Source organism: Plectrocnemia conspersa, unplaced genomic scaffold (genome assembly GCF_051122295.1).
Source record: "Plectrocnemia conspersa isolate PC_06_02 unplaced genomic scaffold, ASM5112229v1 ptg000005l, whole genome shotgun sequence".
Classification (NCBI taxonomy): Eukaryota; Metazoa; Arthropoda; class Insecta; order Trichoptera; family Polycentropodidae; genus Plectrocnemia; species Plectrocnemia conspersa.
This window is the reverse complement of record NW_028277169.1, coordinates 11,877,047-11,895,000: the sequence shown is the minus strand read 5'-3', so window position 1 is coordinate 11,895,000 and position 17,954 is coordinate 11,877,047. Positions and strand designations below refer to the sequence as shown.

The 17,954-nt window shown below is 31.6% G+C and overlaps 1 protein-coding gene across 22 annotated transcripts in view; it reads left to right on the top strand.

The window, feature by feature from the left end:
* The window catches only part of LOC148234854 (uncharacterized), a 58,031-nt gene that overhangs the window by 14,093 nt on the left and 25,984 nt on the right, over positions 1-17,954 (top strand). For 7 of the 22 annotated variants that reach the window (XM_088186861.1, XM_088186852.1, XM_088186859.1 and 4 more), the window contains exon 1: positions 888-1,182. The exons of the other annotated variants lie outside the window; for them this stretch is intronic. In XM_088186861.1, coding sequence (XP_088042987.1) covers positions 1,152-1,182 — 31 coding nt within the window. In that variant the 5' untranslated portion in view covers positions 888-1,151. Of the gene's footprint in view, positions 1-887; positions 1,183-17,954 lie in introns of those variants that run through there. 22 annotated transcript variants of the gene reach the window in all.

Below are 17,954 nucleotides of genomic sequence, written 5' to 3'. Positions count from 1 at the left end.
ATTTATTAAAAGTACTAATTTACTAGAAGAAAATGATGCGAATTATAAAGTTGCGTAGTGCGTTAATTTTAACGTATTATTTTATATTTATTATGAAAAATGCATGACTCTTCTGGTCAGAATCGATTAATCAGGTGCGGCTTATATTCGACCGATAAAATTAACTGAGAAATTCACCGTCTTCGTTTGCATGTTCATGGTGTAAAGATATTCTTTTTGTGTGCGAGTTTTTTTATGTTACTTGAGCAAGAAGGGTGGAAAAGAAATTGTACAAAACTCAGGTTTTTATCCGAATATAATGACTATTTGCCGTGATAATAAGAGTCTTTCCACACGACTCTCTAGACGAGAGGTCCGTTAAAAATATGTTATTTTTAACCTTACGTCCGATATTTACAGATTTCACTGTTGTGCAAAACATTCATTATTTTAAGAAAAAATTGTAATGACTCTCAGCAGTGTAAATGATAAAGTTAAAACCAATTATTTGTGATTTTTCCTATAGAGTTTCATAACAGTGTCAACAGATGTCACTATATAAATAAAGGAAAAATATATTTTCATTGATAAGTTGCTACCTAGTATATGTAATAATATTAGTGTAATTTTGAATGTGCATGTGAATTATTAAGTAATTTATATGAAAATAATTAAAAAGCCATTATTTCCGAAATGATTTTGATTTATTTTACTTGAAATTATTTCGGCCGTAACGCACAACACGAATGGTTCTCGTTTTTGGCCCAAACACGCACATCTACCGATCAGCTGAATTTGTTATTGTTGCGTAATCCGCGAGAAGAAGAAGAAGAAGAAGCGACTCGCGGGCACAGGTGGCGCCGCGGCCGTTGCGCGAACCGTGCGCTAACTTCACCTCGATCTAATTCAGTCATCGTCGAGTCGTCGCGGGGGTGGTTGCTCGCGTCGCGCTTAAAAAACATTTCTACGCAAATAAATCGATCGATCGAAGCAAATATATATCAAAAAGATATCGATCGACTCGCCGAATTGTGTCGTTTACGCTTTGGCGGCAGATGTGACAGTGTTGTTTTTGTGCGTGCCGTATGTTGTGCCCTTTCGATCAACCCCTGCGAAACGTCAGTTCGATATGTTTTGAATCGGCGGGGTCATAGGTCACATGCGGCGTCGCGATGAAGATCAAGAACGCGGATGCACACAACGGTATGAAAAAGTTTGAATAATTTTTTAATGCGCCATTTTGAAAAAAAACTGTTGGGCGATTTAAAAACAATTATGACCAAATAAAAAATGGGAGTCGATTAGACTTTCGTCGTCCTTGAGGTTTGTTTTAATTAAAAACGGATTACCGTGTGGCTAATTAAAGGCTGTTGAACTTTATTTTTTAATTAATGTACAATATAATATTAATTAACTGCGCTAGAATGGTCTATGTAATATGCAATTAATGCTCGGATTAATGACGCCGTTTTGTAATTTTAATTGCATGAAAAGAAATATTTGTTAATTGTTATTTGATGCAATTTTTTATTACAGACACAGTAGTATTCTTGTAAGAATATTGTTTACAAAAGGGGTTGTCGATGTGACAACAATATCAGTGGCAAACTTACGTATTATATGTATATATTTTCAGACTGATATCTAACATTTGCATATATTTCACAAAACTCCCAAATATATTTTATTTAAAAAAATGTTATATGGGCGATGCATACCCGAAAGAGCGAGCGTGCTAAGGAGCTAGATGGTACGAGCCAGGGAAGTATAGGCTCGAATAACGGAAATGATCGAGATTCGATCACAGATAAATAGAAAATTACAATAACTATACATATACATATACAATATTTTCATGTTCAGGTATTACGAGTGATTCTGAGTAATAATAAGTGCGTATTATTAGTATGATGTACATTTAGTAGGTGCTGTTCCTGAGGATTATTTTTTATCCCGGCAGTCGGGATTGAAAATTACCAAAATACCTTGAATTAATCAAGAATTTTTATTAAAAAAAAACAAATGAATTATTTCTTCAATTAAAAAAAATAAAACAAAATACATTTTTATCAAATAAAAAGAACAAAACACATTATTGCATGCTTTCAAAAATTGTCGCATTGTGTTAGATTCGCCGGATTCTTTTATTATATAACTTCAATAATTATAAGCAATAGAAATGGTTATGAACCAATATTGTACATTTTACATGTCTGTATGCTTTTGTACATACATATGTATATTTTTAAATATACATATAAAAAAATCTTTTCATAAAACATAAACCAAGTTGATTATTTTTAAGTGTTTTAAATTTCTGTAATTTCTACAGAGGATGTGAACAGGCAATAAAACAGCAATAAAGTTTACCTTGTTTTATGGGAAAGGACTTGAGATTTATAACGGTATATTATCATCAATATATTAATAATCGATGATAAAACATCATATTTTCTCGTCCCGGTTTTTAAAACGCGATTTTCAGTAGTCTATGTAATAATTTTTTTAAAAAATCCCGGGAAGTGCCTACTAATTACAATGTAGTACATCCGTAGTAAATACGATACAAGAAAAACTATGTAAATTAGTAGTAATAAAAGTAATTCGAAATATACTATTTACCAAAACTTTACATATAACATATTATAAAAAAATCATTTTTCTTTTTCTTCTTCACGATTGCTTCAAAGTCGATATGATTGTCAGTAGACATATTTATTATTTATTATTCATTTTGAGAAAAATACGCTGCTAATATTTATTTATTTAACAGTACATAAAACTGACTTCAGAATCAATGATAGATTTGCTTTAGATTTCGGGCTCATTAACTATTCAGTTACAATCTCCTTATGAATTCGACATCTCCTAGTGGAATATGATTGCATATAGTTACTCCTTTTATTGAATTATAGATTTTCTTGTCTTTTTTGTTATTTTTGTAAAATTGCGTAAAAAGGGCGTTAAAAGAGGGACGAGTGTATCAATTCGTATACCGGCTGCAAAGTAACGAAGTTGCTTGTTATGTTTGGCACGAAATTGGAATAAAATTGCTTTTTGGGTATGGCATTATCTGATAAATTTAACCCTTTCGCTGTCGATTCACTATAAAAAAATTGATTTCAATATTACATAATAAATAATATTATTTGCCCTTGCAGTCCATTAAAAATGTATATGATTTTTTCAATGGTGACGTATGTGGTAGCGAATTTTGGAAATATGAAAGCGATATATGTCTTCTACGAATCGTAATTCATATATGATGATTATTTTGTATTGTTTTAGCGTCGCTTTGGAAAAAATCGTCATAAATCAAATATTTGATTTTTTTCATAAAGCATCAAAAGATAATTAATATTTATACGTTGGAGAAAGTTGCAAGTTATAATTTCAATTTTAATTAATGAAGGCGCTTGCGTCATTTTCAGTAATACGGTTACGTGATATACATATATACCTTGACTACTATTGTGAAAGGGTCGTAAAATGATCAATGCTATCTTTATCATGCATTTATGACAAAAATATATCTTAGTAAAAGATAGCAACAAAACAAGAAATACAATTTTTTCCAAACGTCAAAAGTTACGTATAAAGTAAAAAGTTCATCTAACCTTTTGTACTTGAATAAATTAATATGCTGATTATATTCAGTATTGAACAAAAATATATTTTTACCCTTTGATTGCCAAAATCCGATATATTTACTTTTGTTAGAAAAAATCGAATACATATTTAATGAGCCGTAGGAAAAAATATAATTTTATTGGAACACATATTTTTATTATTATGTAATACATCGATATTTATATAGTAATCACAAAAGATCATACATAATAGCATAAATTAAAGCTAAAAAAAGATGCCATAACATTTTTTTAGAAAGTTAAATTATTATCTTTTTATGATGTTTTTCCTTGTTGATTGTAATATTTCTAGAAACTGAAAATTATCAATGTTTTTATGTTGACGAAAGTTGCAAGTTATAACCAATAAAAACCACAGGCTGTTTCCAGTCAGGCCGATATTTTTCTAACTTTTGCTAAAGTGAAAAATGAAAGATTCAGCTTCAGAAAAAAATATGACCATCTCAAAGTAAAATAACTCTCGTTCAACGCATAGAGGAAAATAAGGATACAGCTACAAACGACATAGTTGCCATTTATGATTTACCACCAGTGTTATCATATGGCACGGGAAATGCATGTATTTTTACGTGCAATTTTGTAGTTTTTCTTTATATTTTTTTGTATACATAGTTATACTTACTTTTAGAGTATCTTTCACAAAAGAATATTAACAAAAAAATTATGCAAGACTCGCATATTTAAATCAGGGGTAAAAATGAGGGTTGCAGTACAAAACACAAGGTCCCCGATATATCTCAAAATGTCTGCCGATCCCCTAAAGAGCTCGGTCATGTTATTTATTCCGGTCAAGATGTAATGTTTTATTATTATGCAAATTTCAAATTCCTCTCCTGAACATGTATTATATTTGCGTTGCGATTGTATTTTTACAAGCCGACGATTTAATTTGAAGTTTTTAATTAAATAGTTCAGCAAAAACCCTTTCACGAGTCGCCTCTGTACACTGTCCAATCATCTGTGACGTAATCTAATGACTTTCTTTGTATTGTGTACCTATTGTCTCCTTTTTATCTAAAATTATATCTACACTTTACGGTTTGAGATTCCGGGTTCTGAAATAAAAAATCTTAAGTGGCATAAGTGTTCTCAGACTGAACATTCATAAGCGGGGAGGGAGGGGGGTTGCAGAGACAAATTTGTTCTCCCATAATATTATAAATATAAATTTAATATTTATTTTTTAAATACTACATTTAAAAAATATATTTTTCAAGAGTAAACAAGTATAAAAAAATATTTCCGTAATATGGTTTAGTCCTGTTTTATTTTATTTATTATTTTTAAGTATTTCAATTTTGATTGCAAGGGAGCATTGATAAAAATATCGCACACAAACCGTGTATGTATGTTGTGATATATAAATAGTTAATATGTATATATGTAGTAAGTCACGTTTAAATAGAGAATGGTATAAACGTCCTTAACTCTTACTAATGCGTAGCAGAAAGGAGATATTTACAAGTATTGATCGATCGTTTTTATACTTCTTTTTTTTATGTATGTCGTTTTGCAACTATAAAATTCGTGCTTTCGCAATATATGCGTATTTACATAACTAGAATACGTTCATATTCAGCCTTTTGTAAAAGGATTAACCCTAATATAAGCTTATCAATATTTTCCTTATCTTTCCAAATATCCGTATCGAACTATAACGGAGCTTATTAGGCACATTGTAAAACTAAATTTCGCAATATTGTTTTGTAAACAATTTCTAAATTTCGAAAGGAAAGTATGTTTGTTTAGGCATCCAAACTATTTATTTTTTCTTAGTCATCGACAATCTAGGTACATATACACAATAATTATATTATAAATTATCTATACTCTATATCGGGTGAAAATATTTTCAAATGCCTGCTTTCTCCTTAACTATGTCTGAACGGATTACGCCACTCTTTCTCGGCTCCGGTCTTTTTCCTTATAAGGAGTAAGTCAGTGAGTAGTAAGTTATAATTGGTACTCGATCGACTGTTATGAAATGTGACAGATTGAGAGGCGTAGATCTTTGGAAATATCACCGTTGTCTTGGCTCAGATGGGGAGGAAAACCCGATGACTCATTCCAAGGGGACTGTTTGCGCACCCTTAACCTTTGAAAGAGGGCGGTGTGAGGAGAACTGACGCGAGCTGCCGAAATTGAAGGATTTGCTTATTATTCTTGAAGTTAAATCTTGACAAAGTTGTGTCGGCTAAAGTTGAGAATTTATATATAAATTTAGTATGTGTATACGTCTTAATTATATTTTTAGACTTGTTTGTTTGTCCTACGGAAAAAAACATTGAAGTTCTAATTTTTATAAATTTTTTTACAAAAATGATGTACTTTATATGATTAATCAAAACAATTTGTGACTGTAAAAATAAATATTTGATACAATAAATAAAACGTTTATATCTATGAGTTATTAACATTTAAAATATTCTATGGAATAATGCCGCAAAGGTATCTAATTAGTGAAGTGTAATTTACTTCCTTTATAATCTGACCTTCAATAAGTTTACTGCTAGCTCATAAACTGTTACATAAATGATTTTAATTATTTTTACAATAGTGTTTAAATTTAAAGGTTTGTGTAGTGTCTTAAATGTTAGTTGCCAAGTGATAATTTAAAATTTTTTCGAAGAAGAACTTTGAATCATAACTATCCACTTGATACTTTTCGTGTCAAAGTCAACCTTTAATACTCTTTTTATTTGATCTTCGAATACACCTTGCTGTAATTATGCAATTATCAATAATGCACCCGGAGATCATAGCAAAAACGTGATTTTAACACCTCGGGTTTTCCTTGAAAAACGCTCGTGGGCGACTCTGTTTTCTCGAGAGCGGGAAAATTATTTATAGTCTTCCACGTTATTTCTTTATCGCCTTTCAACATAATCCTGTTTAGCCGCCGCCCGCTCTTAATTCAATTTATGAGCAGCCGCCATTGTTTGCGATATAGTATTTTCAGCATATCGTATGAATGTAGATAGATACATATACGATCTGTAAACGAACGTTATTGAACCACTATTACGTCAGAGGCTGTGTGACCCATCTCTCGCGCACTCCCTTCTCGAAAGCCTCCCCAGGGTTGAGTTGAGCAGAGAGTAATTTTGGCAAGGTTCACACGTACGAATAACCCAATTTAACGTTTTATACCGCCCGTAATATTAGACAATGTTATTGCCTTGATTGCTGGTTTCTCAAAAAATGTATTCAAGTCGATGAAAATATTATGCCTGTGATTGAGGTCATTAATAATTAAACTCACACAAAAGTATATAATATTAATAAATATAGACATTCCGCGTTTTATTGTTATATTCAACCTAGTGAATGACGTAAAAGGTCAGAATCTAACGACCCACGCCTAGATGGGATAATTTGTTCTGAAAAAACATCAGGAATAGGAGGAAACCCTAATTTAAGAGTGTATTCATCCAATCATCTCCGTTGTATATTATTTTGATTATGTTACTTAGAAGAATTGATTTAAGATTAATTTAATGTGTAGGAATGTATTTTAAATATTGCAATAAATAATATAAATAGCTATTTACAACTTATTGTCGAGATATAAATAATAATAATCTATTTGAATATTATTAGAGTCAAACTAGAAATAAAATTGCATTGATTTTCAAGTGAAGTCTTAACTTAAGTCGATACTAAGATTTTTCATGTATTTGTATAAAATACTAACTAGGTAGTTCAAGAGAGAATAAATACATTTTATTAATTTTATTTTAAGAAAACGCTTCCAGATGATATGTTATTAAAGTGGAAATTATTTCACTACGTCTGTTTATCTTCAAATGTAATCAGTATCCAAATGGATCGAATCATTAAAAATCCATACAAAGAAAACGTGATCATTACATGACATATCTTTCAATTTTGCTGTGTTTAGCTTTTTTATTATTATTAAAAAAATAAATATAATATGTTATTGAATTGTCATTTACAATAAAATTAATTGTATAAAATACTTATGATTTACCATGTCACCTTATATGTTACAATATTAAAAATACAGTTATATTCATATTAGTTCATACAGTTATTACAAAAAATACGTAGGACACGGAAGTCGCGATTTGCACCCACTCTAAAATCTCATTTTTAACGCTTCTCAAACCACCATATCTAACAAGTCACATTTATTTATCATTCTTAACTGTCAAAGAACATTATATCGTCGATTATATCTAACATTCTTAAACAAGTTCGATATAGGTGCATTATCGTAAACTCAATATCTAACTGACATATCAGACGTGTCATGTCTGCATTTGCATATTTATGAATACATAACTTTTGATGTCTCATTGTATGCGTACAAAGGTTCCGTATTACGCCACTGAAACATTGTTTTGATTTATGTGTATATTTTTTTAAGTCTTGATTTACGCTTTTGTCGCGTTTTTCTCCAAAATTTGCACAGCTTATCTCACTCGGCGATGGCGAAGAATTCGAGATCGTGGCGTTTTTATTATTTCGTACGTGTGTTCCTAACGCATATACACACACGTTGTTGGCATATTCTGAAAGAAGAATGTCTATTTCTGTATTTTGCCGATGCTTACTCACTCCGCCGGACCGTGTGCTTTTGGATCAATTGTGCGCGAAAGAGCGTTTAGTCCTTGACATTAAAATCGCCCCTTTGTTCTATCTCTAGCTATACCTAATTGTACAGTAGGTATTAGCTGTATCCACCTGAATACTGAGCGACATTTAACCACCCCGAGGGGGGTGCGAAAATAGCGCTTATGCGATTACATAGTATGTTTTTTTGGATGAGAGAGAGCTTAACCAAGTATGGAACGATTGGTGGGGTTGTTAGATCTTCAATGAATTCTGATGTGTGGTGAAATCGGGCTATTGTTTGATGGAAATTGCTTTGTTGTATTGTTCTGTTGCGATATTAGGCTACTTTAAAATGTGCTACTTTTCATATATATTTAAATACAAAGCTAGGACGCTTAGATAATAAAATACGTATCGAATTTAAGTAATTTGTGCTGTTTTTTTTAATACATAAATGTATATTTTATACTAAATGATTGAAATATTAATTTAGTATCTGCTGAAGAACGAATATATTCAGTACATATCAGCATATATCAGCGTAGTGGTATATTTTTGTTTCATTTTAACCCTTTGGTTGACGAACCTTTTAGAATTAAAATTAAAATATCAATGTACAAGCGGCCTTCGACTTTCGCACATAATTGGTTCTTGAAAATGTGTGCGAATGTTGAATGTACGAAAGTCGAGGGAAGTAAAAAAAATTGAAATTGTGTGTATTTTAAAATATTTATTTATCAAGTAAATATAATATGTTTAAGAGGCGCTTAAGAGACACGTTTAAGTGGGGTTTGCGGGTGTTTCCTTTGAAAAGTTATCAAGAGCTAACTGTTTTCCACTATTCTTTTTCTTTTCTTCATATAGTATTTTATAACATGCTATGTTTTTATTGATCGCCCCACGCACTTGAGATATGCGTTCTCCATTGGGATCACAATCTTCCATAATATTTAAAAATTTGTCAAGGTGCGTGAAGGCTTCATTCATATTTTTCATTGTTAAAGAGTTTTCCAAAATAAACCTGTCTCATCTACATTAAATATTTGGCTAGAGGAATATTCTACATCTTCAATAATTTTGGATAGTTAAATTCTTTTGCAGCATCTTTATCCGCATCAGCCGATTCTCTAGTAAATTTAATATTATGAAAAGAACACCTCATTTTAAAATTGTAAAACCAACCGTTACTTGCTTGAAAAACCGTGTTAAAATATTTTTTTAATCTATCCTTCCAATCTTTGTGCAAACTAAGAGCTTTTGCTTGAATAATTGAAGTACTCAGAGGGACATCTTTTTGATGTTGGTCATCGATCTACGATGACAAAGATTTTCCATTTCATCCATGTTTTTTTTTTGTTGTGTTTTTTTGGAAACATATCATTAAAGATTGTGGAAATATATCTTTATTTTCCACAATTTTGAACATATTCTTTAATTATATTTTTATTTTGCAAAATTGAACATATCGTAGACTTGTTTGTATCATACGAACGTCCGATTGAAGCATAAGATTCATCGCTATCAAAACGCTTTTTAAAAAAAAAATTAATTTAAAAAAAAAATGATTTTTTTTAAAGGTGTGAAATAGCGAATTGTGCGAAAGTCGTGGGCCGCCTGTACATGTTATTTATAAAAAAATGTTATTTATCCCTGAATTTATTAATTCACAATAATTAGCGTCAACGTTTGAAGTGTACAAAACAATATTATATTTACTGAAAATTTCGTTTTTTTTTTAATAATTATATATATAGCAACATATGTACTATCTTAAACTGCATTACACGATTATCAAAACATTTTTTGTACTTTTCCATTTTTTACTAATCATCTAGACTTTTTTCTATAAATGAATAAAAATCGTTATGTTCTAAGAATACTTTATTGTAAAAAAATTATAAAAAGTAAAAATTAATGTGAGGTTCGGTGTTATTTGCACACCTGTTTTTTGCCTTCAGGCTGCCTCTATTTATGAACTTTTGTTGAAAAAATGAGGCTATGCCAAAATCGAGTATCTTGATCTTTAATTTAATCTTGATTTTAATAAATAATTATTTTATGTGGGTGTTGTTGATATTTTATTGAATTATATCAATAAGGCTATGCATATTTATAGGTTTCTTTATAAGGCGCGAATCTCAATATTGAAACACGATTTTAATTATAATCTGTTTTATTATATCATACATATGTAATTCCTTACTCTTTAAAAGCCAAATTTTATTATTTGACATACATTTTTCACATTCAACACATGCGACTCGTCACAATGGCGCTTCGTTTGAGAGAAATTTGCAAACTACTTGAATTTCATTCTCGCCATTTTATTATGCACGCCTCTTTGATGTTTGTTTTCGCTTGTTTTCGATCAACTTTTCAACCGCGAAATGTTTTCGGCGGTCGCGGTCGCGAGCAATATTTTTGCTTTCGCGGATCGAACTATACGACACAGGCGATGACATTCGGCGAAAGTGATATAAAACGGCGTTGCGGTGCGTTCGCCACTTTCGCTCGATTATATGGGTTTTGTGTTTTTGACTTCTAGTCATATGTTGCGTTTGTGTATGTTATTTTTCCTGAGCTCTCGTATCGCGTTTCTGTAAACACTCGATTTAGTGGTTTGCTACAAACGCCACGTGTATTTCGTCGTTGTCGAATCGCTTTAGCTACTTGTTACTTCCGTTGACGTTTAAAAAATATATTTCACTGAGAGCTCAGCGGATCGTAGAAAAATAAACGGAAAATCACTAGATTGGAATTTTATTATCATTGTTGAGAAATGTACATTTGAGTACAATATGATATTGTTATCTTGTTTCAATTTCTGTAATGTTATTGTAAAGTAAATTTGCTCTTATACAGATAAATAATGTGTTGCAACCGATATCGATATTGTTCGCTCTCAACATTTTTTATATGTACTATCTAATAAATTGAGAGTTTCCAAGTACTTTTACGTGAAATATTACATTGTTTGCCAAAAAAACAGTCGCAGTTGTTCTATTGCGGAAGCAATTTATTATTTGGACTAAAAACTTGTTTGATGTCGATTGCAATACAAATATACACAATACATTGTTTTTTTTACACTAATATTTTTAAACTAAGCGAGTATTATTTACATTTTACCTTTTACGGTTTCTTTTGCGGTTACTTTAAAATATACATAAGTTTGTATATCCATTATAATTAATTAATAAGTAAATACATCATTTACATATAATGAAAAATGGCAATGTCAAGTACTATATGAAATTCAGTAATGTAGTGAAAATGTAAAATGTACATTTTTTAATAAATAAATATAGTTTCTAAAACATATTATCGAAAATGAAAATAGAGAGTCTTGTGAATCTCATTGAACACTATTGTTCTCCTGAACCCTATTTGAAAAGACCATCTAAATTACACTACAGTATTATATGGTGGTTACGAGATATTAATGATCGAGCGATTATAGGGGTTGCGGTCGTTGTTTATATTCGTAGTTCATGTCGTGTTTTCAAAGCTGTAGAGTATCAAATAACTCTTGTCGTTTTTATAAAATATTTTTTTGCGTGATTTAACAGCCTTGATGTGATGCATGTGCAATTGCATGTTCAGATAAAGCCTACGCTCGCTATGGCTTCGTTCCAATTCAGTCTCATTTCTATCTGGCAGCGTCTCTACAACAAAAAACTTACTATAAGGACCAATGGGAATTCGTTCGATTTTTTCCACGAACGCATTACGAATTCCGAGTTTGTCCTCTGGAATCCAGCGTCCTGTCTTAATCGCCTCCGAGGCGCCTCTCTCTACGCCGCCGTGTTCCGGAAAAGCGACCTTTTTATTTTTATGTTCCCTCTAATTTCCTCAAGGAGATTTTCTAGCTTTCTATTTCAGACTTGCGCCCGCCCCGGCCCGGCGTTAAAGCCAAAGAATTTTTGGCAGTACGTGCTATTTTTTTTATCTAAAGAATCCGCGTCGGTGTTTGTTTTTTGATGCTCTCTGTAACGTTGCCGAATTATTGCAGGTTAATTGCGAGCGAACAAGTCTCAGATGTTACATTTTTGATATAATCTTGATTTGTGTTCTATGAAAAGTACGTAAAACAAAACTAAATCTTCGTTTGATTATAACGTCATATATTTTTATAAGTAGCACAAATTTTGCTAACCATAATTTATGTGCATATCGATTTCCTGATGACAAAAACATTGCTTAATTATGTATTTACAGCGGATATCATTTATTTCAAAGTCCCGTTTAGTGAGATAACTAATCTTTAGTGTATCATCGTGGATAGTCAAACATTTGTTATCATATCGTAATTATTCAGAGATTGTCAATTTAATTATAAAATATAATTTTTACTTTTTAAATTAGATTCAGCGACATTTTGTAACCTTCAAATTAAAGTATATCTGCAAAACGACAAAAAGCGTTTATTTTTACCGTCATATCTTGCTTTTCCATACTTTTATTTTTTAGACAATATCTTGCCACTTCAAATCACTGTTTCAATCGAGCGCTATAAATCATAGTTATATACTTTTTTCACGGCAATGTGCTTTTTAATTCCTTGGACTAAGACCAGATTATCTATTGGATAGATTCTTTTAGCTTGAGCTTAAGCTGACATTATTTGGTTGCTGTCACATATTATGAAAATTATCTTCGGCTTTAAGATCATATCAATAATTTTATTGTTTCGAAACTTAAAGTAACTTGAAGAAACTAGTTTATCGCTTGTTTATCATGATTCGATCTATCTTTAATGTATAATTTATATTACAACCCTCCGAAATCTTACCTTATCAGTATTTGCCTATATTGTTTGTTAATAAACAACGTCTACTATATAATATCCAAATGTTCGATGATTTGAATTATTGTCTCGAGCAATTGTGCTGCGAAAGGGTGCTTTGAAGTAGTGCATCGAGAAGTTCTTGTTTTGTCAAAACGATGACTAACACCAAGGAGTTGACTTGGCACGAGAAAATGATTGTCATTTATGCGGCTATGCTGGAATTTGAATCCATGCACTGGAAGAAAACGATGTCAACGTATTGGATGGAAACAAACGGCAAACAAGAGAATCCCACTCATTGGAAGAAGCAAATGATAGAGCGATGGAATCGCGAATCGATCACGGAAGGTAAATCTTTTTGACGTAGTTGTATTCTCTAGTACAATATTGCAGTTCTTGCGGCTAAGTTCTGTATGTGCATTTCGCTCTGCACGGACGACCTAAATATACCATGCACGCTCGCAACCGCACGAGGACAGGTTTTGGACTTTTGCGGGATCGATACGCTCCAGTACTGTTCTCTCGGTGGATGTTAAAGGTCGACGAGGATTTACGGAAGCGTCTAATTCTAAACTATTCCTTCAAGGAGTACCACCCGGTAATACAATATCCGGACTAAGACAAAAAGTTCGCAGCGTGACGGGTGTCCGACCTTTTGTTGGTTTCGCACAAAACCAAGGCTACTTTCTGGTGTCGGATTTCGTCTGAGTTTTCGTCTAAGTTTTAGGCAAAATTATTCACACAATTCGTCTATTCCGATTTGGTTCAGTCCCCCTCCCCCCACCTCCCTCCGTAAAATCTTAGTTTTGTTTTTCTATCATTGTCTTTGTTGTTCTCTAAACCGGTCTTAACGCTACGCTGATTTTCGCGCTCATAATACACGCCCTTTTTGACAGTGTGTCGTTTCAGTCGTTCCGCGGTCGCACTCTAGTTCGCTCGTTTTTCAGTCAGTCAAAATTGTGCATCATAGACGATCGAAAAGATTCATCTCCAGGTTGGTCTTTTTTATATTGTTCCGATCAATGGAATGCGAATCGTCCGCAGGGACGCTGTTTTTTATGTGTATATCGCAACGTCACGACAATAAATGCGAAATCACGATCGATCGATGCTATATCTGTATCTATCATACATTATTCATGGAATTCTTACCCCCTCTTATTTGCACTGAAAGCGCGAAGGTCTTTCTCCTTCGAGATGGAATCTCTAGATAGCGAGGATTTGCCGTCCTTCGCGAAGATTTTCGTTATTTCGAGGCAACTTATGCGATAGATATAATATAATGTTTTTATTTACATATATGTATGTATATTTGAATTAAATGCATATATCTTATGACTCAAACTAGTTTTCTGTTATTGTTTATCGTTTAATAAATAACAGCAACATTAGGAAAATATATATATAATCTAACAGCTAAGTTATGAGTCAAAAGTGACAAACTATACAATCATAATTGACCAGTAATTTAATTGCAATTAGATCAAAATCAAATGACACGATCAAAGTATAGAATGTACAATTGCTAACTCCATATATGACAACTTTACATGACAAACAAAAAACTAAATGTACATTTTGAAAATAAGAAAATTAAACATTATCTCAATTTTCTTGATATGAAATTTTTGTATTTAATTGAACATTTTAGAGATGTGAATTTTTTTAACATATGTATTTCGATTAAAGGTACAAGATAACATTATTAAGTCAATTTCACCCAAAACTGGAGTTTATTTACACTTTAAGTCATCAATATGATTTTATTTAACGCTTTTTACCGAGAATTCCCACTGCGACGGTGCCGACACGATTTTATTGCTTTTGACGCGAATTTTTCACTTCTGAGAAGTGATAACTGTTTTTGCGCCCAATTGACCAAAATTCGGTTTGAATATACTTTGACCAATACTCTCATATCAAAAGTCCGTATACTCTATTTGCGTTAACACAGTCAGTTCGAGAGCTATCCATTTAATTATTATTCATAATTGAGAAAGAGATGACAAGCTTGGGTTTACGTCACTACTATTAGCTCTAAAGCATACAGATATACGTTCAATATACTTATCATTACTCCGATTAAAATAAAGTAATTATTTTAATTTCTATAAATTTGTTCAAAATATTATATTAACGGGAGTAATGATAAGTATATACTTATCGGGTACTTTTGAGCTAATAGTAGGGACGTAAACCCATACTTGCCATCTCTTTCACAATTATGAATAATGATGAAATGGATAGCTCTCGAACTGACTGTGTTAATGCAAATGGAGTATATAGTTATATCGGTAAGGATAGCTATCATATTTTAAAACATAGTGTAATATCGATGTGCAGACAAATTATTGAGCAATATGCGAGATGCAACTTCTGTTTGTACTTCTTCAGCTTATTTTTTTTTAAACTTTTGGCATTTTAATTCGAAAGTGTAGTTAGCAAATGTGCACTTCAAGTCATCAATATGTACATACGTTGAGTGGCGAACGAAAAATACACGTACAATTACTTTTTAATAGCCGATTTTTCAAAAATTCTAAATCAATGAATACTGTTGTAAGTAATCAATGATTTAATTATAATTCAAAAATAATTACGTCCAATTACAAATCTTGTTTAATTTTATAGCTAAGAACTAATTATTTACCTTACCATGAAAAAACTATTTTTTTTAATTGTTTTTTCATACATTTTTTACTATATATTATTTTTTAAATTTGCATTTTTAAAAGATAGCAATGCTTTGAAGCATTTCGACAAAATTTATTCATAACATAAAGGATGAAAATTAATGAAAAGTATTTATAACATAGTATATATAAAATTCTTTAATACATATTATTGTATATACTAGATATTAGATAAAATACATTGTTTATTAAAGCCACGTACTTTGACATATTTTATTTGCTTTGAAAGTTACTTACTTATACCAAGTTGTCCTTAATACTCAATACTCGGTACGTGTTGTATAGTTTACAAGTTTACAATATTTATTGTCGGGAATGTGTAAAAGAAGAAAGTTACTCTGAGCCAGTTATAACTATATGAACTTTATAAAATATAGATTTTCATGGTAGTTTTAGTTTAGAAGAGCTAACAGATTATACGTTCAAAATTAAATCTTTGATCAACCGATCGTGAAGGGTAAATTAATCGATTTAATCAATCGTATATTCAAATTATTGTACACGAATGCTGAAACCACATGTGGCGGCTTAATTTTCAATTAAATTAAATACACCATGTTTGTTCAACTGTTAACGATTCGCAAAACATACCTACATATAGCCATTCGAGAGGTCAAGTTCAATTATGGCTCTGCCCATCTACGGGCCGACATTTTCCAAATAGAGCCTCGACTGGCGCCGCCGTCCTAGTAGCGAATTTCGTCGCGATATTAGACAGGGTTCCGATTCGTCACTGGAAGCACTGCATGTTTAATTAACTCGGTACGTCAGTTAGCCTAATTGCCCCCTTTAGGGTTGTGGCTACACGTGACTACTATTGCCATTACTGAAACCCCGAGCTGTATATTCAGTTGACGTGTGCATTTTTCACGCCAGAGGGGGAGGTTATCGGCTTCCTTCGTGGACTTTTAAGGGTGCATTTTTAGGCGTCTAGGAATTCTGGCGCCGTCTGTCTTCCTGAGCCACCCGACCCACCCACCGTTATTACTAACTCAACCACCCACTCCGTTCGCGAATGCGAAACCAGTCCTTGCACAACGTTAGTTAATTATCTTGCTCATAATAATGAGCAATATATTTTATTCGCTTATCAGATTATAGCGCGAAGGTCAGAGGAAGATGCCACCAGCACCACTTTGGCGACCTTGGCACAATATTTATTTTGTGCATGTGCAAAAAAATCGCGTCCGACGTTACACGACAAAGTGGTCCAATAACACAGTACCTTTTATGGGCTTTCCTCGTTCACTTGCACGCGGTTCCTTTCAAAATAGACACATTTCATATTTTTCCTTGACACTTTACGAAGGTAGCACGATTTACATATCGGGTGTATATTTTATTTTATCCTACAAGAAAAAAATGTTGTGTTGATCGGATATAAACTGTTTTACAACCATTTTTCTGAAACATTGCGTTTAATTTAAAATAATATCGTTTCAATGTCATTATTTTGGTGGTATATTATATTATCGGAAATAAATGTCTCTAACAATGCCAATACTGAAACATAAACATATAAATTATGTATTATATATCAAATATTTGAGTTGAAGAATTGAATTACTAATTGAAATAACCGTTCTTATGAAATTTTTCGAGGCATATTTTGCTTAATTAAAATATATATTGTAATAATATTTTTATTATTTATTGTACATTGTCATTTAGTCATCAATAGGTGTGAATCATACGGAACAATACTTTTTATTATAACATTTTTTTCTACAACGCGACTTATTTTTTAGTACTATTAATACTCAACTGTATTTGTTGAAGTTTAAAAATAAAGGGTATTCATGTCCCTATTTTATTGTCAACTGATGTCAAATTACTTCTTTTATATAATAAACCAAGACTTTTAAGCACAGCTATAATTCATTTTTTATGTCAGAATTTTAATACGATTGTGTCAGAATTTATATTAATTGCTCGGAATTTATATTAAATAGTTAGAATTTTAATTAGACTGGTCATAATTTATATTAAATGTTAAGAATGTTATAATATTCTTTTAAAGTCACATGATCGTTCAACATTTTAATTCTGATGGTCCTATATTTTTATTCTGACTGTATGCTATTTTTATTTCAACCATTTGTTATTTATTTTGATAATTCTATATTTGTTTTCTAAGCGTATGTCATTATTATTCTAACCCAAAGTTGTTTTAAATTCTGACCACTTAATTTGCTTCCTTATATAAAGCCTCAAAAGTTTTCTCAAATGTCTTAATAATTTCTATCGAATAATTATATAATACTT